The 27,659-nt window shown below is 46.7% G+C and overlaps 1 protein-coding gene across 7 annotated transcripts in view; it reads right to left on the bottom strand.

Annotated features, from left to right (window-relative positions):
• Positions 1–27,449, bottom strand: part of IGSF5 (immunoglobulin superfamily member 5) — a 55,972-nt gene extending 28,523 nt beyond the window's left edge. For 3 of the 7 annotated variants that reach the window (XM_054049402.1, XM_054049368.1, XM_054049384.1), the window contains exons 1-4: positions 27,226–27,449; positions 15,941–16,019; positions 4,513–4,833; positions 3,145–3,453 (exon numbers count right to left, since the gene is read on the bottom strand). In XM_054049402.1, coding sequence (XP_053905377.1) covers positions 3,145–3,453; positions 4,513–4,833; positions 15,941–15,998 — 688 coding nt within the window. In that variant the 5' untranslated portion in view covers positions 15,999–16,019; positions 27,226–27,449. Of the gene's footprint in view, positions 1–3,144; positions 3,454–3,812; positions 3,926–4,512; positions 4,834–10,768; positions 10,892–15,940; positions 16,022–27,225 lie in introns of those variants that run through there. The other 4 variants (XM_054049395.1, XM_054049409.1, XM_054049374.1 and 1 more) reach the window with 3 other exon arrangements.
• Positions 27,450–27,659: the final 210 nt, after the last annotated feature.

Raw genomic sequence — 27,659 nt, 5'->3', positions numbered from 1 at the left:
GGATCAAATGACCTCATCTGGAATATCGTGTGCAATTCTGATCTCCCATGTTTCAGAAAGATGAAATCAAACTGGAACTGGTGCAGAGAAGAACTACTAGGATGATCTGAGGAATGGACTCAAAGAGCTTGGCTTGTTTAGTCTAACAAATAGAAGGCTGAGGGGAGATATGACTGCGCTCTATAAATACATCAAAGGGATAAATATCAGAGAGGGAGAGGAGTTATTTAAGATAAGCAGCAATGTGGACCCCAGAACAAATACATATAAACTGACCATCAACAAGTTTAGGCTCGAAATTAGGCAAAGGTTTCTAACCAGCAGAGGAGTGAAGTTCTGAAGCAGCCTCCCAAGGAGAGCAGTGGGGGCAAAAAACTTAACTGGCTTCAAGATTGAGCTTGATAAGTTTATGGAGGGGATGGTATGACAGGACTCCCCACAATGGCATGTGGCCCATCAGTGACTGCCTGTAGCAAAAATCCCCAATGGCTGGAGACGGGACACTAGATGGGTAGGGCTCTGAGTTACTACAGAGAATTCTTTCCCAGGTATCTGCCTGGTGGGTCAGATTGGCAGAGACCGTGGGGGTTTTCACCTTTTTCTACAGCATGGGGCATAGTAGTCACTTGCAGGTTTAAACTAGGGTAAATGGTGAATTCTCTGTAACTGGAAATCTTTAAACCATGATCTGAGGACTTCAGTAACTCAGCCAGAGGCTAGGGGTCTATTACAGGAGTGGGTGGGTAAGGTTCTGTGGCCTGCAATGTGCAGGAAGTCAAACTAGATGATCACGATGGTCCCTTCTGACTTTGGTAAGGGTATCTGAGTAGAAATATACATTACAATTTTAAACCTAACCAGTATCCCATAAGCGACTTGCCACAAGATGTCAGAACATGTTAGTATTAGAGCTGAATGGGTCTAATATTTATTTAATTTTCTTTCTTGATATAGGAATTCAATACAGTGCCCCTGTCAGATATTTCTAAATTATTATCTGCAAAAACATTAGCGTTTTCAGTTCCCTAAGTAGCCCCTGAAATCATGGTAAAAGTTGCGGACCCCCCAAATCAGAGTTTGCCCGCCCCCACCCCCACACGCGGTCCCATTGGCTTGACTGGAGCCACCCCTCCAAATGTAGACGTCAAACTATGCCTATGCTAAGAAATCTTTAGTGTGTTACTGCATAATCATTTTCCCAAAGAGGAATGCATGATGGTCCTATATGATCGCTAATTATGTACTAATTGTGTCTATGACATCTGTTTTTCTCCTCTTCTAATGTACAGCATGTAACTATGGAAACTGTGAGTGGATGCCTCAATAGTTCTAGAATGAGTAGGCCGGGAATGTAATCATTTTATTAAGTTCTCAGGACAGATCTCTTTTGTTTAGTCAGTAATTAGAAGCAATTTAACTTAGAGGAAGTCTTATTAAAACTAGTAAAATGGCCTTTTTCAATTGCATTACAAAGTAGTCCTGAGAAACTTGCTAACAATGTCTCACACTAAAGTAAAAGGCCCAGCCAATCTGCCTATCTATTTATCTAGGTTTTTATACCACACCCGTCATTGTAGTATCTGAATGCCTTTTATACATCATGCCAGCGCCACCCATTTCAGAACACGGTATGGGTCACATATCACATAACACTCCGAGGGGTGCCAACTCAGTCAAAGAGCTGTCAGTTTGATGTCAAAAGCTCAGCTCCTTTTTTCCACACTCACCCAATCAGTAAAAGAAACATGGATTTAAGGACCTCCTCTGCCTAGGGGAAACTCTGGGTGGCACAGAGTCACCATAAGGGCTTCTACACCACTCCTCCAGCTCCCACCATAGGAAGGGTGAAAAAAGTGTCCTTATGCCCCAGTAATCTCACCTTTTGTAACAGCCCCTAGAGACCATGAGCAGCTGGTGTTAATTCCAGCAGCCTTGAAACTCCTCTGCTTTACAGCACTGGGAACAAACGGCTAGATAATTCCCAAGATTGAAGGGCCAAAAAGGGCATTTTCATGCCTCCTCCCTCTGTTTCACCAAGCGCTGCTTAGCCCCAGTTGAGGATCTAGTCCTGTTTGTTCTTATTGTGCTAGCGCTTGGAAAAGAAAACCATCCATCACTACCTCAAAAACAGGTTTGCAGATCCTGGCCCCTAGCTCCGCTGGCTTTGTGCTACTCAGGCAGCACAATGCAGGTGGCAGCTCAGCTTATCCAGCTGGTTGGTGATTCCCCTGGCATCGTGGTCATATTAAGCTGTGGGATTAATTGCCACAGGTTGCTGGTGAGGCCAGGAACTTAGCAATATGTTTGGGTGCTGGCCACTATCTGGAACATGACACTGGACGAGATGGGCCACTGGTCTGATCAAGCATGGCAATTTCTGAGTTGGAGTGAAGCTTGGGAATGTGCATGCGGCTGGAATGCCACAGTTCTACAGTCATCCATGGCTGATGGAACAGCCAGCACCCCGCAGGAGGAAGCCCGGTGGGTACCACACACAGTATGGTTCCTAGCCCGTAACTGCAATGGCAGAACAGCTTCATGCCTGCTGTGTAACCTTGTGGGCGCATTCTGTTGTGCACAAGTGTTTACTTTGGGTTGAGTGTAGGGGTGAGATCCTACTTCTGTTGAAGTCAATGGCAAAACTTTCAGAGTTCAGTAGAGCCAGGATTTCACATTATGATTTAGTCCTGCGCAAACAAGACATAGCGAAAGATGTTTATGTGACTGACAGAAATCTATTGTTATTTCATCGCCTGAATCAATTTTTTTCAATGCCTAAATTCATGGGGTGAGATCATGCAAAAGGCAGAAAATCCAATTTTGTATGCAATGAAGCCCTTAATAAGCATTAGGGAGAGTTCTGCTTCCCTTGTGCTGCTCCAAATAAAGAAAATTTAGTGATGCTCAGGACTTGTGCTGGTGCTCGGCACAGGAGTCAACGGTGGCTCCAGGCACCAGCACCATGCTTGGGGTGGCAAAAAAGCTAGAGTCGCCCCTGACAGGAGTGAATTTAACACTATGTGATGTTTGTACTGTTTACTGGAGTTTGATTCTGTTACATTTGCAGGTGTCATGTTGCTTAAACTGGAATAAAAGATTTTCAAAATAAAACAAAAAGGCATAGTATAGAGAATGTTCACTTACCTGCAAGAGAATCCTGCACAATAAGAGTTACAGTTGCATTCTGGGGCTTAGGGAGTGCCTCTATATAAGCTAAACAAGTCAGCGTCTCATTGGCCATCGGAGTCAAAGTTAAGGTGCTCACTTCATTGTGAAGATCATTAGAGCCTTGACTGTGGTTAGTGACATACCTGGACTTATCTACAAAAGAGTTGTTTATCATCCAGGTCATGTCTGGAGCTGGAGCCCATCCTAAGGCTTCACAAACAATTTCAATTGTTTCGTTCTTTCTTACTGCCGAGTTGTGATCTTTGATGAACAAAGATCCATTAACTGTGGGGGAAAAGATGATTTGTTCCTTCAGAATATTTAACTGCAATGGTGTCTTATTGCCAGTTTTAAATAATCTTTTGCTACCAAAAATCAATCATATTTTGAAATTTGCAAGTTAAAAAAAAATAATTAAAATAAAATAGAAGACCTAAAACATAGGGATGTTGTTTACATGAGATAAATGTGGAGCCATTGCAGCTTCTTGGCCATGTTATAGTCCATTTTGGCTTTACAACTAGACTTAGTTTTCCACCATCTGTTCAATGAAAGCTTTGGAAGTGTCACTCTTTGGCCATACTGAAATATCTCCTGCACCAACTAAAGGACCATGTGTCATCAGGATTTTATTTCTCTGTTACCTCTTAGAGATGTTCTTCAGGTTTATCATGGAAAGTTTATAGAAAGGTAATGCTCTGGGCATCAGGCTTCTTCTTTTTTGGACAAATGAGTAGTAGATGGAGGGAAGATTCCATTTTATTGGATGCACTTTCTTAATAATGATGCTTGAGGAAACCTACAGAGAGGATGTCTGATATACATGAAAGGTTTACTGTATCCTGGAAGCTGTAGTGTACAGCAGCAGTCACATGAAGGCTATCACCTCGTGACTCAGAGGCTAAACCCCAACACAAACTGGGTGGAGACTGACTATTCCTAGGTCAGACAGTAGGAAGAAGCTCTACTTTAAATGCAAAAGAAGTTTTATGTACAAAAATGAGAAAAAAATCCATAAGACTTTGGCCAAAAGAGATTGTTTTTGACTGATGGCTGGCAGCACTGATACAGGCTTCTGGCACTTTCACACAACCCAAAACAGAGTAAGAGCTGCTACAGGAAAAAGTGAGCACAACTGAAGTCTTTTGCAGTGGCAGCCTCTGGAATGCCAATCTGTACATGAAATTACTGATCCATCTTTCAAGATGAGAAATATAGCAGGTGTAGGGCATTCATTGAAAGTCGATACACATACAGACTGGTAATTTTGGCATTGTGCCACAGGATTTCTGTTAAGTATAATTTAATAAAAATTCTGTGACAAAAATGAAAAGGCATACACACCTTGCACAGAAAGAAAGGCATAGCTGTTGGAGACACCAATTTGGATGCTGCATTCTATTTTACCAGAATCGTTCTGTTGGACGTTGTGGATGATCAGCTCTGAGGTAAAATTCTCACCACTGGTATAATTTTGCTGAGTGAAGCGAACCATTGTTACAACAGCTCCTCCAGCGTGAGTTGTTGTGAAAACAGCATTCCCGTTTAAAAGCCAAATGATAATTTGCCATCCTTGTGACACAGTACAGTTAAACCGGGCCTCTGAACCAGCTAGGACTGTTGCATTAACTGGGCCCTTTATAATAGAATAACCAAAGCCAAAACCTGGAAAGAAAAAAAACAAGAATTGTAAATATACCAGCACCAATGTCAATGAGGTGCCTTTGGCTTACCTTGAATATTCAGCAAGATAAGACTACAAAACAAAAATACTTGGCTCTGAGTGACAGCACTTTTTCACATGAATATTTTGCGTATTTGACATCTGAAGAACATATCAGAAAAAACCACTGAGTCCTCTAATCTGGCAACATATCTCTAACAATGAATGATAGCAGATGCTTTCGGAGAAAGCTTAAAATCCCCATTATCATTTAATAATTCCCAGTAAAAAAATTGATGTTAAAATGGAGTTAAGGATAAGGAAGGTTGACTTTATATCAGTAGTTTTAAGGTCGAATACATTGCAAGGATATTGTATTATCCCCAAACCAAGTGTTATAAACCCAGGAAATACACAATTAGAGTTAAACTTAAAAGAAACCTAAACAACTTACCATATGGAAATGCATAGTTAGGGCACTCAACAACCTGAACCCTGCTCTGTAGTGACAACGTGCAAAAACAATGTGATTATGACTGAGTCATTTTAAGTGTTTGTGATCCCAGATAAGATTAAACTGATTTTTAAAGACACATTAGATTTTTTTTCCTTTCATAGTGTCACTACAGAGCAGAGTTAAGGCTTTTGTTGGAGGAGAACTTTCAGTTATGAAGACTAATGGGTGGGGAATTAAATATATGTTCAAATGTGCCTATGCACAAGATTTCAGTTAATTTTAACTTATTTATCATTTGAAAAGTTACATTATACCTCAAATTCTTAAACTGTTATTTCCTTAGGGGGGGAAATACACTTTTCTTTCAACCCTCCAGGAGGAGGACAGTAGAAATAGTCATGGGAATAAAAGATTCAGTACAGACAGATTTGCTTTTATGTTCATGGAAGACTGTTATAGAGATTTGCTGCCTTCACAGGTTTCCATTAAAAACATTGTGCCTTTCCACTGCATTGCAGTCTCCTAAATATCTCTGTATATGAGTGACAGAATAGCCAATCAAATGCACACTTCACTTCTACTGTTAGTTATCAAAATCATAAAATACATTGTAAAGCACTCTCCTTTCAACAGAAATAGCCCATTTTTCCTTGTATAGTTGCAGCTATCCTTAGCATGCATCATTATCTTAAAGGTGAACTGGAGTCCTTTAAAACTTACAGTTGCTTCAAGTCCTGAAACACAATTATATGTAAACACTTAACATGTTTTATTAACAGTTGTTAAAACAAAATATGTGAAAGACAGTTCTTCCTCTTTCTACCTGCCAATTCCTAAACTGAGGGCATCCTAGCCTACAACCTCTGATGACATCACTAAAACAGCAGTGGCTTTTGTGATGTCGGTACAATAGCTAGGAATCAGGCTGAAACCACTAATCAGTTTTACATGCTCCATTTAAGCAAACGTCATCAGATTATCATGATTTCTGGTCATTACTGACCATTGCCAGTTGTGAACCACTAACTTAAGTGAAAAAGACTCTGTATCCTTAACAATTCTCTGAGCCACCAAACATTCTGACCCAGGGTTTTTCTTGTGGATTGCGACCTCACAAACATACGTGACAGAACTAGTCTGCTTATTAGTTAGCCTTTGAAATATGAAAAATCTTTACCTTTTTTTTTCTCTCTGTCCCGTGGGGCTATACAATTTCGATATATTGAATTCTGAGCGTTAAATTTTCAAGGCTTTGTGTGAACTTTAGATGATTGATTGCAACTGACTTTAATAGCTATCATGAGGTTCAAACTGTACACAACCATTTTTAGAATTCACTACAGAAATGTGATTTTTCCTGAACCCTGAGTTATATAACAGTCCAAAAAAACCTAATGGGTTTTCAACACAGTGCGCAGGAACTTAGCAACACAATTCCCATTAATGCAAATAGATCCCTGTACACCCATACTTTATTTCTTAGCCAGTGATCCTACTCCCTTGTTATAGCAGCTGTAGCAGGGGGGGAGGGTGCATTAAAATTTGGAAAGGGTACCTGGAAAATCGGCTTGTTGGATAAACTGGAGAAATAATAGAATAATACCCCATGGATCAAAACTTAGCACAGCTTTATTTAGCACATTCCTAGGTTACAGTGCCTCTGGCTTAAGTCCTGTACAATTACAGGTTCATTCAGATTTAACAGAAACTTCAGCTCTTCAACCCTCACCTACAGCTGGAGCTTATACAACAAAAAGTACATTTTAGAACTCACTGGACTCCATTCAGAATGACAAAAGTAGAGATCCAAGTCAATTATATGTGCTGGAGCAATGGAGTGTTGAATACTAATCTAATGTATCTGATTTTTGAATGTCCATTGTGCACATATTTGGGCATGAAACATTTCACAGAACTGATAGGACTTTCTATTGTTTTGGATCCTAAAATAATCAGTATTCCCTCCAATCTTAATTTACCTCACACTGGGAAGTATTTTTGTTTTGTAGTCTTATCTGCCTGAATAGGCATGTAAATTCCCTATTCAATGTATGGCAACAATTAGGTGCCTAAGGGCTGGTCCACACTAACCCCCCCACTTTGAACTAAGATACGCAACTTCAGCTACGTGAATAACGTAGCTGAAGTCGAAGTATCTTAGTTCGAACTTACCGCGGGTCCACACGCGGCAGGCAGGCTCCCCTGTCGACTCCGCGTACTCCTCTTGCGGAGCAGGAGTACCAGCATCGACGGCAAGCACTCCCGGGATCGATCCGGGATCGATTTATCGCGTCTAGACAAGATGCGATAAATCGATCCCAGAAGATCGACTGTTTACCGCCGGACCCGGAGGTAAGTATAGATGTACCCTAAGAATGGAATCCACAAAAGCCAGAAAGCTGAACAGGGAGCCACCTAAGGCAATCAATCATAGGCAGCGGCTTCCTCTGGGCCCGGGGGTGGTGCTCAACCCCCCGCTCCACCCCAGGCCCTGCCCCCACCTGACTCCTTCCCCCAGTTAAACCAGCAAATACAGAGCCATGCCATTAAAAAAACTGGAGGGAACTATGGTTTTTATGTGTGATTTTGTAATCTTGTACAGTAGTTTGTGTATCACTTACAAATGTATTATGTTTTAAATTTAAAAAATAAAATGGAAATAAATGCATTCATGCCATCACACCTATTAGATTCCACATTAGTCACTTAACTTCAGCATGCACAGCCTATGTTTTCTCTACTTTCTCCTCAATGCTTCAGCTTTGACATTTATAGACACTGTCTTTTTGCTGTCTAGGAAGATTCATAAAATCAGTCTTAATTCAGTAAATATTTTGTGTTATTAAAGAAGTTAATGGTTTACCATCCCTGTGAATAAATCACCTGGGTTTCTGTATCTCATCCATGGTTACGAGATCATGTTTATGAGTGCCACTGAATCATAGACTAAAAATTCATCCCTTGATTCTCTGGTCTATGGCAAGATTGTGCCCTTGTCTTACTCAGCCGAGCAGGGCAGTAAGAGGAAGTATGCATGATTTATTCCTCCCTTTAACTAACGCAATTACATTTTAACAGTCCATGAGCCAGACAAAGCCCAGGATCTACGCTGCCTTATGCACACAAGGCCTGATCCAGTGCCTATTGAAGTCAATAGAATGCTTCCTGTTCTAACCCAGAGAACCTGCTACAGGTGGAAAGTCCACTAAGGAGGGAGGATGCCACAAAAGTGAAAGTGGGAAGTGGTCACAACTGCCCCTCCACTGGGAGCCCATAAGACACCAACACAGCTCAGAAAGTGTCCAGTGCTACTCAGAGTGGAGATGTGGTCACATCCACTGGGGGAAGTGTTGATTTAACCTATCCCCACAGTAACTTAAAGCTGCCCTTCCTTGACAGAAAATCCCAAAACAGAGTGTAGATCAGGGTGAGCAAACTACTGCCCGGGGGCAGCATCCAGCCCTTCAGACATTTTAATCCGGCCCTCAAGCTCCAGACAGGGGGCGGGGGCGGGGCCTTGCCCCACTCCACACATGCCAGGGCTCTGTGCAGCTCCCGGAACCAGCAGCATGTCCCCCGTTTCCCTCCTACACCTAGGGGCAGCCAGGGGGCTCTGCACATTGCCCCTGCAGCTCCCATTGGCCAGTAACCGCAGCCAATGGGAGCTGCAGGGGCAGCGCCTGCAGGGCAGTGCACAGAGTCACCTGGCTGCGTCTCCACGTAGGAGCTGGAGGCAGGGCCGGCTCTGGCTTTTTTGCCGCCCCAGGCAAAAAAGCCACCGGCCGCCCCCCCCCCCCCCCCCCAGCGCGGCAGGGGAGGACGGCCGGAGCCCCGGGGGAAGGGCGGTGAGCCCCAGCTGGGGCTCCGCTCTCCCCGGCGGCCGGGGGGAGGGCGCCGGGGGGAGGGCGGCCGAAGCCCTGGGAGGAGGGCAGTGAGCCCCGGTCGGGGCTCCGCTCTCCCCGGCGGCCAGAGCGCTGGGGGGAGGGCAGCGAGCCCCGGTTGGGGCTCCGCTCTCCCCGGCGGCCAGAGCGCCGGGGGGAGGGCGGCGAGCCCGGGCCGGGGCTCCACTCTCCCCGGCAGCCAGAGCGCCGGGGGGAGGGTGGGTGAGCCCGGCCGCCCCCCTCCAGGTGCCGCCCCAAGCACAAGCTTGGTGGGCTGGTGCCTGGAGCTGGTCCTGGCCGGAGGGAGGACATGCCGCTGCTTCCACCCAGAGCTTGCACCCCTTACCCTCCGGTGCCCCAACCCCCTTCCCCAGCCCTGATTCCCCTCCTGCCCTCTGAACCCCTCATCCCCAGCCCCTCCCCAGAACCTGCACCCCTAGCCAAAGCCCTCACTCCTTCCAACACCCCAACACCCAATTTCATGAGCATTCATGGCCCATCATACAATTTCTGTACTCAGATGTGGCCCTCGGTCCCTGGTGTAGATGGTACCACTGCCTGCCCACCCACATTGTATTGCTTAGGGGAATCATTTCCCTACCCCTGGGCTCCTGAGTCTAGGGACTGGTTAGACAGTAAAATGCCTTCTCCTGTATCTTCTGCCAAAACATTTTCAGTCATTTACCTGTTGTTTCAAAGAGAAACTTCATCTCTTTGTTTTTTTAATTTTTATTATTTATTTTACAGAAGGACATAGGCCTAAATCAATATGAGCTCCCATTGTGCCAGGCAATGTAGAAACATCATAAGAAACAGCCCTGCCATGAACTCTGAACCTAAATAGAAAAGGAGGTATTCTTACCCCTATTTTTCCGATTGGGAACAAAGGATGTCTGTGGAAGAACCAGGAACTAAGCCCAGCTCTTCTGAGTTTAAGACTAATGCTTTAACCACAGGATTAGTATTCCTCTCTAAGGTACAGTGTTCCCTAATTCAGCAAATACACTTCAATATCAATTTCATCACCTTACTGTCTGAAAAATATCTTACATGTTCATTGAGAAAAACTGAGACCTCAAACTCTTATTAACACAAGTTCAACACCTAGCTTCTCCCATACACCTGATGAAAATTCTTGCCCTGACAACTAGCCCCACTTTATTACTCTCCACTGGAGAAAACTCTAAACCATGCACAATGCTCCATGAAATCATATTGTTCATTTGCTTTTGCGTGATAAGGTGTGGGTTAGTAAAGCTTTACATTGCCTTGGGCATATCAGTAGATGTTTGTTAAAGGATCAATCCTGATGAAAGTTCATAACAAGAATATTTCACTTAAGCCTAAGGGTGCAGTTCTGTACCTGGTGTTTCAGCCATCCAACCTTATCCAAAGATGTTCATAGTGCGCATCAATTGTTCTATGAATGGTTATTCCCCACTCTGTCACACTAACTTACTGGAACAGGTATTATGGTTCCTTCAGAAATAAATGCTTTTCTTGTTTGCAGTTACTCAGTGCCAGTGGCAAATGGTGCACAAGTTAATGAGACATTTGTCTGAAACCCATCCCTTCCTACTATCATTTTCCTGTCCTCACCTGCTCTTCCTGTCATAGAAGGGGATCAGATTTTCAAATGGGTGCTTTGGCATCTGGAAAGGATTGAGAAGAAAGTGCCCATTTCTCCTTCTGCTCCCTCCACCACCGACTACACTCCTTGTCCTTGATAAATAACACATCAGAACACATTACAGCAAGGGATGGGGTGGGAAAAATGTGTTTACTCTCAAGTCCTCCTCATTAATCATTTTTTCGATCTCTGTTATGGTATTTTTAAAGCATTCCCACAGAGCCACATCCTTTTTCTTTTTATCTCCCACTGCAGATTCTCCCACATGCTGAGTCTTCCTTTCATCTGTCATATAAGAGGTAAGAGATAGAAAGGAAGGGAAATACTCCCTCTTTTTAGCAGAGGAGGGGGAGCTATACTCTCTCTCCCACGCCCCCTGTACACACATTCTCTCTCTCTCTCTCTCTCACACACACACACACACACACACACACTCCTTAATTTATCTCCTGCTCAGCAACTCTTGCTTTCTGGACTGATGTCAAAGCATTGGTGGCCTCACTGGTGCGACCCCGCTAGTTGCTGGTTGGCTGGTAAGAGACAGGTCTCTGTGATGTCACTGGCTCAGCGCTTACAGCTTGCTGGGTGGATGCCAGGATACAGACCTTTGTGAGCTCATTAATTCAGCCCTTGTGACTGGCTAGAGGCCTCTGGCTCAACATCTCTAGCTTGCTATGCTGGTGTCAAGAGCTATGCCACTTTGACATTACTGACTCATCTCTAGCTTTCTGGAATGATTTCAAGGCAGATGTTGATTAAGCATCTCTTATCTGCTGGGCTGATGTGAAGGAACATATTTTTCTGAGATCAGTGGGTCAGCATCACTAGTTTAGTGGGATGATGCCCAGTTACTGGCCTTTGTGAATTACTGACTCAGCTAGGGTCACCAGATGTCCTGCTTTACTAAGATTGTCCCAGTTTGAAGGGATAGTCCCATCATTCTGTTAGCACCGCGGATTTGTTCCACCTTCACTAGAACACCGAGACATCAGGTCACCTCCTCCACCCCAATGAGAACAGGAGGTGGACACAGGGAGCATTCCTAGTGCTGTGTCTTGTATAAAGGTGAGAGAGGGGAAGAAGGGATCTGAGAGGGGTGGCTCAGGCACTGCTAGTGCTTTTTCAGGATAGGAAGCAAAATGAGAAACTGAGTAGATGGAGGTGTGGCTTTTTTCAGAGGAGAGGGAGAAGAGCAGGCTCTGAGCCCCTGCTTCTTTAAGAATAGAGGAGGGAGAAACAGAAGTAAAAGGACCAGATGCAGAAGGAGGATTGGCTGGGGGCTGAGGGTTTCTACAAACCCAGGAGAGGAGCAGAGATGGGTCACCCATAGCATAGGGGCCTGCAGACAGGTAGTGGGGCAGCAGACATAGATTTGGGGAAGGAGGGCAGCATTATTTGCTTTCCAGAATAATTGATGTGTGGGGATTCATTGCTTTATTGGGGCAGAGCTTATTTATTGGATGGGGAGGAAAGGAGAGGGGAATGAGCGCTGGAGCCAGCTGATTGAATGTGGCTGCTTGAGGTGGGGTTGAAAGAAGAGAGAGGGAGGGAGTAAGCTGAGAGAGGAAAAGGAGCATGTTGTTCTGCTGGCCCAGGCTGGAAGCTGATGATGACAAGTGAGGAGGAGCCAGACTCACCTGTTCTGGACCTGGACCTGTCATGGTGAGTGAGTGAGCAGGGGCAGTAGGAGGGAGTGGGAATGTCCAGGGCCCAGGAGTTGGGAGGACTGTGGATGTGGGGGTAAAAGTAAAGGAATCAAAGCAGCAGATGGGAGGAAGATCCTGGCAGAAGGAAGGCATCAGTTTTAGTGAGGTGAGGATGGTTTTTGTATTTTATCAACTGGTCACTTAGCAGGGGAAAGTGCCTTATTTTCTCCCCTACCTCCTTCCTGCTGCTGTGTAACTGTTCTTGGTTTTCACTTTGTAAGCCTGGTCATGCTAGCCCAGCACTCCTAGCTGGCTGGGCTGCTGGGGAAGCGCAAGTCTCTATGAGATAACTGAGTGAGGTAACCAGAGGTTAAAGCAGATCAAAGTGGAAGGGAGATGCTCCACAATTCTGGTGGCTTTATGTCATCACAGAGAGTGACATGTGGTGAAATGACACCATAGTGTCTTGTGTGAGAGACAGGACATAGAGATGATAAGGGAATAAATGAGTGTGAAAGGTGTCTATGTCCCCAAGCAGCTGTCAAACAAAATGAGTGTGAGCATGTAAATGTGGTGCTGTGGGTGAAACCCGTGGGCGCCTTATCTTCTCCCCACCGACACACACCCCACTATGGAAAGCTCGGAGGGCAGAGGGACCGGACAGGGCCATTCTCTTTCTCCTAGATTCAATCAAGGAGCGGGGAAGCGTTTCCCATTTCCCCTGGAGGGGAGGGAGAGTTTAAAGTAGCAAGGTCTGCCTCTTTCCCTCTCAGTCCCCTAGGGAGAACCAGCAGGGAGACATATCGTCCTGTAGAAAATAATCCAGTAGAGGTAGCTAGGAGATTCCCAGCTTGGACAATTCTTCTTCTCCCCTCAGGTATTGGTGCTGCTTTACCTGCTGATGGAAAGGCCTGGAGCCTCATAAATTCCCCAGACAGATACAGCTCCCCCTGTTGCTCCCAACTGAAATTCTGCTCCCTGATGTATCGTTTCCAGGGCCAGCCCACAACATTTTGGCACCTAAGGCAGGGAGCTCAAATGACGCCCACATGCCCCCTCGCTTGAGCCAAAACTTTCAAAGGTCTCAATTCTGCCTTCTTCCTGTTCTATTCCTCTCATGGTACTGCTCTGCTACCTACCCCAATAAAGGAGAACTAACAACTTAAAATGCCTTGTTCAAAAATTTTAAGTAACACTTAACTTTCAAATGCCTGAACAGCAAATGTAACTTTTCTTCTCTGCAGAGTAAACACTGGCATTTTTATCTGTTTCAATAATCAAAGTGGTGCTTTCCGTGCCTTCTTGGTTGCAAAGATTTGAACTGCTTCCTGCTGAAGGTCCACAGTCTGGGCCAGCTCATGCTCTATCTATTGAGATGGTTGCAAGGCCGACCAGCCTCTCCTGTGTCATTGAGGAGCGTAGATGTGTTTTTATTAACTTCAGCTTGGAGAAGCTGCGTTCTCTACTGGCAACTGTTACAGGAAGTGTTAGAAGTATGCACTGAGCAACAAAAGCATTTGGAAAGAGGGTGGTCAACTTATTTGTGCACATATATTCCAGAACAGCCTTTGGAGTTGATCCTGCTGAAATGTATCTTGAAAGGACTTTCAGTTCATCACCTAAATCACTTGCATCAATATCGCACATGTCATCATGTGTCAACACTGTCTCTAGTGCCCTGCATTGCTGGCGTAGGTCTTCTTCAGGTAGAGTGAGGAGTTTTGGAATATCATACAACATCCCAAATATACTGCTGTGTTCCTTGAGCTGCATGAAATGTTCTTCAACTGACTGTATTGCACAATCTAGCACCTGGTTAAAGAATTCAACTTTGAATTGTTGTTTGGGGTCTCTTTTCATTGTCTTTGGGGAACATGAAGTTTTTCACTTGCTGTGGCCCATGCAGTACAAGGAAGTCCCTCAGGCTACTGCTCAAGTGGGTCCACAGTCCTGGATCATCTAGACTTAAAGAACTAAACTGAGCAGCAGCTGTTTCTTGTGCCTCCACCACACTCTTCTCTGATCTACACTTTTCTTCAGGAATGTGCATGGTTACATCTATTTGAGATGGAGAGATGGATGCTGCAGTAGCTTCCAGGTCACCTGCACTCTGACTGACTGGAAGATCAGGCATTTCCTCGCCACTCACATCCTCACTGGGGCCGGAAGGCTCACCGTGAACATTTGTGTCTGTATCTCAGGAGAGCTCCTTCCTGCTTAGATAGAAAAGCTTCCTTTGCCTTCTTTCTTTTTCTGAATGCTGCCCCGGGGGGCGTTTTCTTCTTTCACTCATGACTGCTGTTCTGTGCCAGCTATAGTGGCTCTCAGCACTCAATTGAAGGGGACAAATAAGCAGGCTGGTAGCAGGGCCTGCGTGAGAGAAGATATCAGCATCTTAAGGGCCTAACTGGCTCCTACTACTTCAGTTGACTGCCTGTTCTCCTCAAGTGGGTTCAGGGAAGCAGCAGGAAACAGGAAGCTCCCTGAGAAGCTGGTGTTCAGGGGCAGCTCTAGCTTTTTTGCCACCCCAAGCACGGCAGGCAGGCTGCCTTCGGCGGCATGCCTGCGGGAGGTCCCCGATCCCGCGGATTCAGCGTACCCGCCGCCGAATTGCCGCCGAATCCGCGGGATCGGCGGATCTCCCGCAGGCGTGCTGCCGAAGGCAGCCTGGCTGCCGCCCTTGCAGGAACCGGCAGGGCGCCCCCCGTGGCTTGCCGCCCCAGGCACACACTTGGAGCGCTGGTGCCTGGAGCCACCGCTGCTGGTGTTAACCAGTTCAGGCTCCTGCGGGTGCTAGAAAGGTACATAAGAGGCTCCTCCTCCTCTCTCTCCCTGCAGCTCCTGCAGCTTTCTGTTATTCCCTCTCACCTTTTCTCCTGCCTGCCTGTTATGTCTCTTGTGCCCTCCTTCCTCCAGCACAGCACTCCACCACCTCTGTGCATCTAGAGCAGAGAGAATACATATGCACCAGCAGCAGACACAATTTTCTACACTCTGGGTCCTAGTGGCGCCCTCTCTCCCCCCCCCCCGTGTCTGGCACCTGAGACGGCTGACTCAGTTCATCTCATGGTAAGGCCAGCCCTGGATTTCCCCAGGCAGTGCAGACACAGGAGGAGGGGGAAGTCTCTGAGGAGCTGAGCATCCTCAACCTCTGGAGAGGGCATGGAGGGGGAACATTCTGCTTTCTGAGGAACTAATGCCTTCCCTCTGCCACGAGCTTCCTTGCATCTGCTTCCCTGACTCCTCTACACCTTCTCCCTCTTCCCTCTCCCCACTGTATCCCTTTCTAACACCTTCATACTGTGGTCCAGCCAAATTCATGATGCATTTTCGGGCTTGAAAGGTAAAGCAATCCCTTCTAAGAAGATTTAATAAATTTATTCACTATTTGAAACATACATTTGATGCTGCCTGTAATAGATATTTACAGTGCTTTGAAATTAGTTTATAAATGGTGTCCATTATGAGTCATTTCATGAATTAGAAGTGTCCTACCTGTTAGTGAGGCAAATAGGATAAAAGTGACTGGGATAAATTTCTGGAAGTTATCCATTGGAGCATTTTCTCCTGAAACCTAGGACAAAAAGGCATGCAATTATTATTGGATAGTTATAAGGAAGCTACACGACATAGAATTGTTGAGGAAATCAGTAATGTATTGCTGCTGGTTTTTATAACGCTCTAGCATTTAAACATTTGTCCCTGTTGAGAAGATTAAAGGTGTCAGGGAGACCCTTTAATATAATGAAAATGGATCATGGGCAGCTGGGAGAAATAATTCTGAGTTGTCTGCAATCAAATGTGTACTCAGAGTACATCGTCCTTGCTGCTACTAGTGTTCTGGCAGACTAAAGAACTCTATGGTCACTCATGTAACTGTCCTCTCTAAAGTAATTGGATGGGGTTTGATTCATGCCTGAGGCTACCCATGGGATGTGTTTAATCAGTACAGCTCCAGGCTCCCTCAGTACATTTCCGCTCTGGCCAGCACCACACACTTTTAAAGCTATTCTGGCTGGCTCTGGGACCCCCAGCATAGTGGGTTTTGTGGGAATAGTGCTCCTCTGAAACCCCTTCTGTGTGGGCTTTGTGCCATTGCGTGTCCTCTGCTAGAATCCACACTGGTTTCAAGCCCATTTTATTTCCTCACAACAAGGCTTGGCAGAATTTGAGTTTTGGGTTTGGTTTTGTAATTTTCATGGCTAATATCAATGTTTATTTTTAAGCATTTTTATTTGTATCAATTTAAATTTTCACAGTTGCACAAATTTAAATGTAAATTTTCAGAGTTCTGGGAAATTATGGGGGGGGTAACAACAGGAAGGGGCAGACAATAACTATTTAATGACAGTAGACATTGAGATTCAAAAAGTTAAAGCTTTATAACCGTTACTACACAGATTGTCAGTATCAGCTGTCAAAATATACAAAGTAAAGATCCTGAAACCAAACTCTAATAAGTTCTCAAGCAGCATTTTTCTTACTTGCCTATTGGTAAATTTTGCTTATGACCAATGGAAATATTGTTTTTCTTTGGTTTGTGTGTAATCAACATTTATTGACATTTACCAAATAAAAATCTGCGGCTTCCTAATCTATGCATATTGGTTCTGTTTCCAGAGAATTACTGACCATGCAAAATACAATGAATATTGGTTAAAACATGATTTTCGAAAGCACTGATATTAGTCTTATTACTGCCCAATACAGCTGCACACAAATCCCATTCACCTGTCAGTTATATATTAATAGTTTTATTTCCCTGCAGTTACAATATCATCTACATTTCTTATATTCCCAGCTGTGACAGGGCTACAATATAGCTGATATTTGCATCTGTGCAGATAAGGTGACACTTGGCACACAAGGCAGCTACACAACCCTATCTCTATCCCTGCAGAGAACCAAGAGGAACTGGGAATACATCACGGTACTTTACTTCCCCCTACAAAAAATTGCTATTTTCTCTGTGCGCAATACAGCTCCTACTCAGAATCTTTATTCACACAGTTCAACAAGACTCTCAGTACGCTCTGTGTGGTACCATTGATCCTGAGACTACTAGCTGCTGACTGACAGAGACAACAGGACACATTGAGCTGCGTTTCCTGGTTTCCATTTGTGCAGTCACAATAAAAGAGGCTATCCGTACATTAGGGTATGTCCTAATTTAATTTTTCTGCACTTTACTCTGGTCAGAAAAGACAAATAGCCCCACTCCCAAAAGCAAACTTCTGCTGGCATCCCAAAGAGGGCAGAGTTAAGGTTGTATGGATTGTCCTGTGTGAGAGTACAACCTTAGCACTGCATTTCCCGGGTCACATCTCCATGTGAGTCTGTGAGGCTCAACTCACAGAGACATACTTATGCTAGCTCTCATCAAGCTAACCTACTAAAATAGTAGCGTAGGTGCAGTGGCACAGGCTATCCACCTGAGCATAAACCTGTCCAGACCCCGTGAGTATGTACGCAGGGCAGCTAGCCCATGCCACTACTTGCTGTTGCCCACGTTACCACGGCTACACTACTATTTTTAGTGCACTAGTTCAATGAGAGCTAGTGCAAGTATATCTACTTAAGCTGGGAATCACACCCCAGCTCCAAGTAGAGATGCTGCGCAATCCCAGTTTCCTAATAGTTGTAGTTTGTTTTATTGTAACCCTAACATTTATAAGGTGTACAGTAACTCCTCACTTTAAGTCGTCCTGGTTAACGTTATTTCATTGTTACGTTGCTGATCAATTAGGGAATATGCTCATTTAAAGTTGTGCAATGCTCCACTCTTTTGTTGTTTGGCTGCCAGCTTTCTCCACAGCTGGCAGCCTCCCTACGCCCCGCCCCACAACGCCTCCCGCCCACCAGCAGACCCCATGGATCAGCGCCTTCCCTCTCCTCCCCCACCTCTTGCCCGCGGCAATCAGCAGGCTTGCGGCGTTTTGGAGGCAGGAGGGAGGGGAGAGGAACAAGGACTTGGCACGCAGGCTCCCCCTCCCTCCCGTCTCCCAAACGCCGCAAGCCAGCTGATTGCCCCAGGCAGGAAGTGGGGGGAGGGAGAGGAAGCCTGCGTGCCGAATCCTCGCTCCTCTCCCCTCCCTCCTGCCCCCCTAAACGCAGCTGATTTCCCTGGCAGGAGGGAGAGGGAAGGAGCGAGGACTTGGCGTGCAGGTTTCCCCCTCCCTCCCCTGCCTCCTGCCCAGGGCCGGCCCCAGGCACCAGCAAACCAAGCACCTGCTTGGGGCGGTACATTTTCAGGGGCGGCATTCCAGACAGCCTTTTTTTTTTTTTTTTCTCTCCTTTCTTTCTGCGCTTGGGGCCGCAAAAGCCTAGAGCCGGCCCTGGCAGCAGCAGCGCATCCTGCATGGGGAGCGCCGTGGGGCCGCTGCGGTTCACATCGGGGAGCAGCGCCCGCACCTTATGGCCGGGCAGGCTCCGAGCGCGGGACACTCGGGCGCACGGAGCCGCCTGCGGGTGCCACAGGGCGGCCGCCCCCCAGCACTGCAGCTGGGGCTGGGTGAAGTGGGCCGAGCCACCCAAGGACTGCGGCAGGGCGGCCAGCAGCAGCAGCAGGGCCATAGTGGGGACCGGTGCCCGGGGCGCTGCCGTGCAGGACCCGCGTCCGGCTCTCCGGGGCTCCGCTTCCTCTGGGGCTGCCCTGCCCTGGCTCCTCAGCCCCCTGCCGGGTAGTCCCCTGGCTCTGCCCTTCCGGGTCCCGGCCGGTCCTGGAGGTGGGAGCCCTGGCTGGAGGGACCCTGAGCTGAGGCGCGGCCCTGGAGCCTCACTGCTTACCCTCACCCTGCCAGCGCCGGACCAGCTGGAGGTGAGGGGGGAGTGGGCAGAGTCAGCACTGGGAGGGGGGGAGCCCAGGGCTGGGGCAGCAGGGAGTGCGGGTGGGGGGGAGAGTCCAGCTCTGGGGCGACAGGGGGTGCAGATGGGGGAGGATCCCAGTGCTGGGGCGGCAGGGGGATGCGGGGAGAGCCCAGGGCTGGGGTGGGGGGGGCAGCCAAAAAATTTTTTGCTTGGGGTGGCAAAAAACCTAGAGCCAGCCCCAGGCAATCAGCTGGCTTGCGGCATTTAGAAGGGAGGGAGGGGGGAGGAGGGAGGATGCAGTGTGGGAAGTAAAGGGGGAGGAGGTGGGGGGGAAGAAGGGGTGGGTTAAGGATGGGGGCTTGGGGGAAGAGGAGGAGTGGGTGGGCTGAGGGTTGAGCCCTCGCCCCAGGTGCTTGCAGAGTAGGGGAAGCTGCCACTGTTGTGCAACGTGCTTCTCCTAGCTTCCAGCACCTTCAGCCTCCTTGCCTGCCTCATCTCCAGTGCCAGTGGGCTGTGCCTGTGTGGGGTAAGGCAGGGGCACCTCCTAACTATAGTACAGTACCTCTATTAAATTACTTGTTTAAAATGTATATAATGCTTTTTGTCTGGCAAAAAAAATTTTCCCTGGAACCTAATCCCCCCTATTTACATTAATTCTTATGGGGAAATTGGATTCGCTTAACATCATTTCACTTAAAGTCGCATTTTTCAGGAACATAACTACAACGTTAAGCGAGGAGTTACTGTATGCGGGAGGGACCCAGATTGCCTGTCGTGGCTTGCACACTTTTCACTTTAGGGAATTAAACTCATGCATTCAGGAAGAGGATGAGAATGAAAGGACACTATTTTGTGGCCACAACCTTTACTCCCTGGAACAAACTTCTGTTGCCTTTAAATAGACCTTGCTTTGTGACACCCAGGCCTTGTCTACACTACGAGAGTAGTTCGATTTTACTTAAATCGAATTTTTGGAATCGATATTGCAAAGTCGAACGTGTGTGTCCACACTAAGGACAGTAATTCGACTTTGTGAGTCCACACTAACGGGGAAAGCGTCGACATTGGAAGTGGTGCACTGTGGTCAGCTATCCCACAGTTCCCGGAGTCCCCGCTGCCCATTGGAATTCTGGGTGGAGCCGCAAATGCCTTCTGGGTAAAAAAAAGGTGTCCAGGGTGCTTTTGGGTAACTGTCGTCATCCGTCCATCACTCCCGCCCTCCCTCCCTGAAAGCGCCGGCGGGAAATCAGTTCGCGCACTTTTCTAGTCAGTGACAGCGCGGACGCCACAGCACTGCGAGCATGGAGCCTGCTGCAACCATCACTGCAGTTGTGGCCGCTCTCAACGCCTCGCAACTTATCATACACCTTTCCCTGAGGCAGATGCAGAAAAGTCAGGCGAGGAGGCTACGTCAACGCGGTGATGGCCTGAAGTCTGAGAGTAGCACAGACCTCTCAGAAAGCAGGGGACCCAGCGCCGAGAACATCACGGTGGCAATGGGTCATGTTGATGCCGTCGAAAGGAGATTCTGGGCACGGGAAACAAGCACTGAGTGGTGGGACCGCATAGTGCTGCAGGTCTGGGATGAATCCCAGTGGCTGCGAAACTTTCGCATGCGGAAGGGAACTTTCCTGGAACTTTGTGAGTTGCTGTCCCCTGCCCTGAAGCGCAATGACACCCGGATGCGAGCAGCCCTGACTGTCCAGAAGCGAGTGGCCATAGCCCTGTGGAAGCTTGCAACGCCAGACAGCTACCGGTCAGTCGCGAACCAGTTTGGGGTGGGCAAATCTACCGTGGGGGTTGTTGTGATGCAAGTAGCCAAGGCAATCGTTGATGTACTGCTGCCAAAGGTAGTCACCCTGGGAAACGTGGAGGCGATCATAGATGGCTTCGCAGCGATGGGATTCCCAAACTGCGGTGGGGCCATAGATGGAACTCACATCCCTATCCTGGCACCGGAACACCAGGCCAGCCAGTACATTAACAGAAAGGGCTACTTTTCCATGGTGCTGCAAGCACTGGTGGACCACAGGGGACGTTTTACCAACATCTACGTGGGATGGCCGGGCAAGGTTCATGACGCTCGTGTTTTCAGGAACTCTGGTCTGTTTAGACGGCTGCAGCAAGGTATTTACTTCCCGGACCACAAAATAACTCTTGGGGATGTGGAGATGCCTATAGTCATCCTCGGGGACCCAGCCTACCCGCTAATGCCCTGGCTCATGAAGCCCTATACTGGCGCCCTGGACACTGAAAAAGAACTCTTCAACTACCGGCTGAGCAAGTGCAGAATGGTGGTGGAGTGTGCTTTTGGCCGTCTCAAGGGGAGATGGAGAAGCTTACTGACTCGCTGTGATCTCAGCGAAACCAATATCCCCATTGTTATTGCAGCTTGCTGTGTGCTCCACAATCTCTGTGAGAGCAAGGGGGAGACCTTTATGGCGGGGTGGGAGGTTGAGGAAAATAGCCTGGCTGCTGATTACTCACAGCCAGACAGCCGGGCGATTAGAAGAGACCAGCGGGAAGCGCTGTGCATCCGGGAGGCTTTGAAAGCAAAGTTCCTGAGTGAGCAGGGTAACCTGTGACTTTAAAGTTTGTGTATTGAGAAGCTAAACCTGCCCCCATTTCTTTGCCCAGTTAATGTTGACTATCCTATCCAGTTACATACCCCCTTCACCCCACTTCCAACACACGTTTCAAAATAAAAATAGTTCTACTTTGTTAAAGCACACCGTTTTCTTTAATACTGTATTCGCGGGAATTTTTTAAAACTGGGACGCAGACTGTGGTGCGGAGCGGGTGTACTGTAGTGGCGCGAATGCAGCTTCTAAACTCAAGGATTGACAGGCTCCGCTGCGGTGGGATGGTTGTTTCAACGGAGCCTGTCACCCCTCCTGATAGGGACTGTGTGTATGGGGGGGTCTATGTGACTTTGTGGCAGGGGGAGGACGGTTACAGATCCCCTGCTGTGTGGCTCTGTGATCCTGCCTAAGGACCGCCGCTTAAGATCTGTAACTGCCCTCCCCTGCCACAAAGTCACAGAGCAACCCACCCCCCACCACATAACATGAAAACAACCTCCCAGACTAACCAGGGTAACTAGTCACTGCATCACTGCACTATGTATGTGCCCTGCTGCTGTGCCTGCCCCCGACTATATACCCTGCCAAAGGTGACTGTCCTGTCGAATTACCAACCCCCTATCCCCCCCTCCTGCAAAAGAACATGATGGAAACAGTAGTTAACAGAAACGTATTTTTTATTATCAACCAAACATGGAACTGGGAAAGTGAAACTTGGACGGGGGCTTGTGTCAGGCGGGAAGGAAAGAACTTGTCAAATTTTGGGGAATGAGAGCCTTCTGCTGCTCGAGCTCTCTGCAGGGGTGGAGTGAGAGTTAGCAGGGACTCTGCCGCCTCTCCTTCTGTGCACTTTGGGTGAGGGGAGTATGGGACTTGGTGGCGGGGGAGGGCGGTTAGAGATGGACTGCAGCGGGGCTCTGTCCTCCTGCCTCCGTTCCTGCAGAACATCCACAAGGCGCCGGAGCGTGTCCGTTTGCTCCCTCATTAGTCCAAGCAGGGTTTGAGTCGCCTGCTGGTCTTCCTGACGCCACCTCTCCTCCCGATCCATGTTGGCTTGGTGCATTCGGGTCAAGTTCTCCCGCCACTGGGTCTGCTGTGCTGCCTGGGCTCTGGAGCAGGCTATAAGCTCCGAGAACATGTCCTCCCGTGTCCTCTTCTTCTTATGCCTAATCCGCGCTAGCCTCTGGGAGTGTGATGACAGGCTAGGTTGTGAGACAGTCGCAGATGGGGCTGTGGGAATGGGAAAAAGGGAGTGAATTCCTCAGAAAGATAAATGTAGTTGTGAACAAAGAACATAGTCTTTCTCTGTTAACAAGACCATGCACAGCACCTCTCACATGCGCACTCAGCACAAGGTCGAATTCTCGGCCTTCGCATTCAGTGCCTGGGGTCTTCTACAGCACATTTGAGAAGCCTCTCAGGAGAACGGAATTTCTGTTGCAGGCAGACATGGTAAGCCGTAGACTTGTGGCAGCTTAAAACTTTAATATTAGCAATGGCCTCATTTCACATTGAAATCAATGTCGGTCCCTGCTGCCAGCAATTCGGCAAGCAGGAAGTCTGCTCCTGTCCCACACCCTCGCGGCTGTCCCCGGGAACGATCCCTTTCGGCTGCCCCTCTCCCGCCTCTACCGCGTGGCTGCAAACCAGCGGTTACAGTTCTGTAAAGGAACGGCAAAGCAGTCCCAACACTAACATTCCCCTACCTCATTCAAAGCAGGTCATCATGAGCGACATCACCCTCATGAGGATCTCTGACAGCGAGAAAGAGAGAATGCTCCGGGAAAGCCTGCAAAGACCAGGGCCGTATGCCGCCATGCTGTGCAGAGCAATGATTCCAGAGTACTTGATAGTCTCGTGGCGTGGCAACGTGTCCTACTACGGAGGACCCAATAAGGCCGCTCTCCCCAAGAACCTAATGCAGCGGATTTCCAATTACCTCCAGGAGAGCTTCCTCGAGATGTCACAGGAGGATTTCTGCTCCATCCCCGGACATATAGACCGCATTTTACTGTAGCTGCTGTAGCAGTGACTAACCAGTAGAGCGGCTTGGGCAGGACAATCATGCAAAACCGGACATTGCTAGATTTTTTTTCAATAGTTGCACTGCCCATGACTGAACCGTTAAGCTAATCAAACTAATCATGAGAAACCCATTTTTTAAATTGTTAATATTCCTGTTCTGTTACAAATAAATGTTTAGATTTTTACAACACTTACTGGCTGATCCTTCCCCAGATTCTGTGTCCGGGGTACCGGCTGGGGAGGGTTGGTAGGGGATCTCTGTAAGGGTGATGAAGAGATCCTGGCTGTCGGGGAAATCAGCGTTGTGAGCGCTGTCGACTGCCTCGTCCTCCTCATCTCCTTCCTCATCTTCCCCGTCCGCTAACATGTCCGAGGATCCAGCCGTGGACACTATCCCATCCTCAGAGTCCACGGTCACTGGTGGGGTAGTGGTGGCGGCCGCACCGAGGATGGAATGCAGTGCCTCGTAGAAACGGGATGTCTGGGGATGGGATCCGGAGCGTCCGTTTGCCTCTTTGGTCTTCTGGTAGCCTTGTCTCAGCTCCTTGATTTTCACGCGGCACTGCGTTACATCCCGGCTGTATCCTCTCTCTGCCATGTCTTTAGAGATCTTCTCGTAGATCTTTGCATTCCGTCTTTTGGATCGCAGCTCGGAAAGCACGGACTCATCGCCCCACACAGCGATGAGATCCAAGACTTCCCGATCAGTCCATGCTGGGGCCCTCTTTCTATTCTGAGATTGCACGGCCATCACTGCTGGAGAGCTCTGCATCGTTGCCAGTGCTGCTGAGCTCGCCACGATGTCCAGACAGGAAATGAGATTCAAACTGGCCAGACAGGAAAAGGAATTCAAATTCAAATTTTCCCGGGGCTTTTCCTGTGTGGCAGTTCAGAGCATCCGAGCTCGTACTGCTGTCCAGAGCGTCAACAGAGTGGTGCACTGTGGGATAGCTCCCGGAGCTATTAGCGTCGATTTCCATCCACACCTAGCGTAATTCGACATGGCCATGTCGAATTTAGCGCTACTCCCCTCGTCGGGGAGGAGTACAGAAGTCGAATTAAAGAGACCTCTATGTCGAACTAAATACCTTTGCGGTGTGGACGGGTGCAGGGTTAATTCGATGTAACGGCGCTAACTTCGACATAAATGCCTAGTGTAGACCAGGCCCTAGATCCTTACTCTGGAACCTGTACAAATTAATAGCACAGCAGTGACATTGTGGGTTCCCTATAAAAATGGTTTATTTCTCCTTGCTTTTAAAAGCAATACTACATGGGGAAAAAAGCTGGCATGACATTTTATTTCTCTTGAACAAATCCAGTACCTTGCTATGTTACAGTAAGAGCCTGTATTTAAGGGACTGTATTAATAACAAATAGGGATTTAGTGATTATAGCTGTGTGGAAAAGGCAAATTTCTGCCTCAGTTGAATTTGTAGCACTTCCTAGGATCAAGACCCTTAAAGGAATCTGCAGGATGTATGTGGCTCCCTCCCCCACTGGAACTATTTGTGCTGTGATTAACTCTTGCAAAATAGCTAGAACCCTGAAATCAGGTCCTGGCAGGTGAAATAAACAAACAAACGAAATGCCTTTTCAGTTCATTTAATTGTAATTTAAAGGCTAGCTCGTTCTCACATTTTGTGTGGTGAAAAGTCCGTTATTAAGCAGCTGAAAAAGACAGGATCCAATTCCTAATAAAATGGAACTTCTCTTTCTTTTGCAGCATTTAGTCTCACCACACAAAATCTGGCAATGTTTGCATGTAATTAGCTCCAGTATTAATAGAAATAATAGAGGTAACTCTCCAGGCCAGGAAGCAAATCCAAAGTTATTAACTTGCACTTTCTGTTGTACCCGTGCAACTAGAAAAAATTCCATGATTTCAGATTTTGTTTTCCTTCTGAATTGGAATAGAAACAAAATTATAATTTCCTGATTAATTAAATTTTCAAAAATGAAAATTCATTTCTGGTCAATCAAAATATTTTGTTTCAATAAAATCAAAGTGTTTCATTACAGTTTTGACTTTTTAAAAATTTTCTATTCTATTGCCATTTATAATAGAATATAAAATATAAAATATTGAAATGAAAAATCATTTTGAAATTGAAAATCAAGATGTTCTGTTCTGATAAGGGTGAACAAAATGTTGTGCCATTATTCAAATGCTTCATTTCATTTTTTTTCTATATGAAATGTCGATGAAATTAATACATTCCCACAGAAAGTCTCAATTTTGATAAAACAGCATTTTCAGCCAGCATACCAAATAGCTGGAAAACTATCAACCAGCTACTTGTATAACCTTAATATTGCATAGTCGTTAAGACTAAATTTTGCTTTAAATCTCTTGTACTGGCAGATCCTGGGCCTGCTCCTGCACCTATTAAACTCAATGTCAAAGATGAACACTTTTAAATAAATAGGAGCAGGATCTGGCCCCCTACATTCATGTGGGGCCTGAGTCTCTAATGCTGTGAAATTTGTGTTTACACCAGTGCTGACTGGGTGTAAAATGTGCCTATTCCATTCTGGCAGCATTTTACACCCACTTTGCACCCACCATGTACTGAGGTAAATGACCCCATGTGGTGCAGAACAATGGAGAATCAAGGCTGACACACACAAATGAGTATGAATTGAAAATAAACATGGAGTTGCCACAAGTACTCCTGTTCTTCTTTTTATGGAGTTTAAAGCTTAGCTCAAGCTCCATACTAGCAACTGAGTGTAACATAAGGTTAGCTTTTGGTATTCTAGGAGCTTCTTAGTTGCTCCATGAATAAAGACTGAACACATGTAAAGAGAGGTTACGCAATGAACACTAAGGCTCTGATCCTGCACTGAGCCCTATATGGGAGGACCCATGTGCTCACAAGAGCCTTACTGAAGTCAGTGGGGCTCTGCGTGTTCTGTTCTGTTTTATTCTATAAAGGTTGTTGTGCCATACTCATCACCATAGTATTTGAGTGCCTTCCGGTAGTGCATTAAGTGGCGTTACTAACTTCTGTGGACATGACGACACACCCAAGCAGCACTCATTGCAGGCTCAGGGCCTAAGTTACAGCTGAAAAGTGAATACAAGAGCAACATGTTACCACACTCACTGTTCCCAGTGTTAGTGTTTTTTTAAAGCTGTATTTCAGACCCAATTCCTTATGCCAGAATATTTAGCAGTTAACTGGTAACACAGTTGGAAAATCGAAAGCCTTTTTCAAATGCCATTTCTAACCCCAGGAAATATTTTTAAAACTAACTCCAATTTAGATTGATTCTGATTAAATTATTTGATTTGTTTATAAAAATACATTATAAAATCATTAATCCATTTTAAACTAATACATACAGATTATGTTTTCTTACCTTCGCTGTGAAGATTGTCTTTTAAAAGTCTTGGATAAATTCTCAGATATTCTCACATGAACAAAAATCTACTATCAGTGGCACCTGGATGCACATAACTCCTCATACACACATACACACTGAATGACTCTCAAAAGTGTTGATTTCTCTTTGCCAATCTGCTGGACGATCTTAAAGAAACTGTTTCAGTGTAGTTTCTGTTCCCTGCTTTTCATGGCTGTGCTTTGCAGTGACAATGTAGTTGTGATAAGATAAGGTTAGATTCCAAAACCAATGTGCATATTCCTTTATTAATCATTAACAAGCACTGCGAAGAGAATTAAGTAAACGCCTATGATGTGGATCGAGGAACAAACTGCACATAAATCTGACCTGAGGGTGATGATACTGACTGCCATTACTAAGGCCTGCTCAGCGATATTGCCTAGGATGAA

The sequence above is a fragment of the Malaclemys terrapin genome, chromosome 1 (genome assembly GCF_027887155.1).
Source record: "Malaclemys terrapin pileata isolate rMalTer1 chromosome 1, rMalTer1.hap1, whole genome shotgun sequence".
NCBI classification, from domain to species: Eukaryota; Metazoa; Chordata; order Testudines; family Emydidae; genus Malaclemys; species Malaclemys terrapin.
This window is presented reverse-complemented; position numbering and strand designations above follow the sequence as displayed.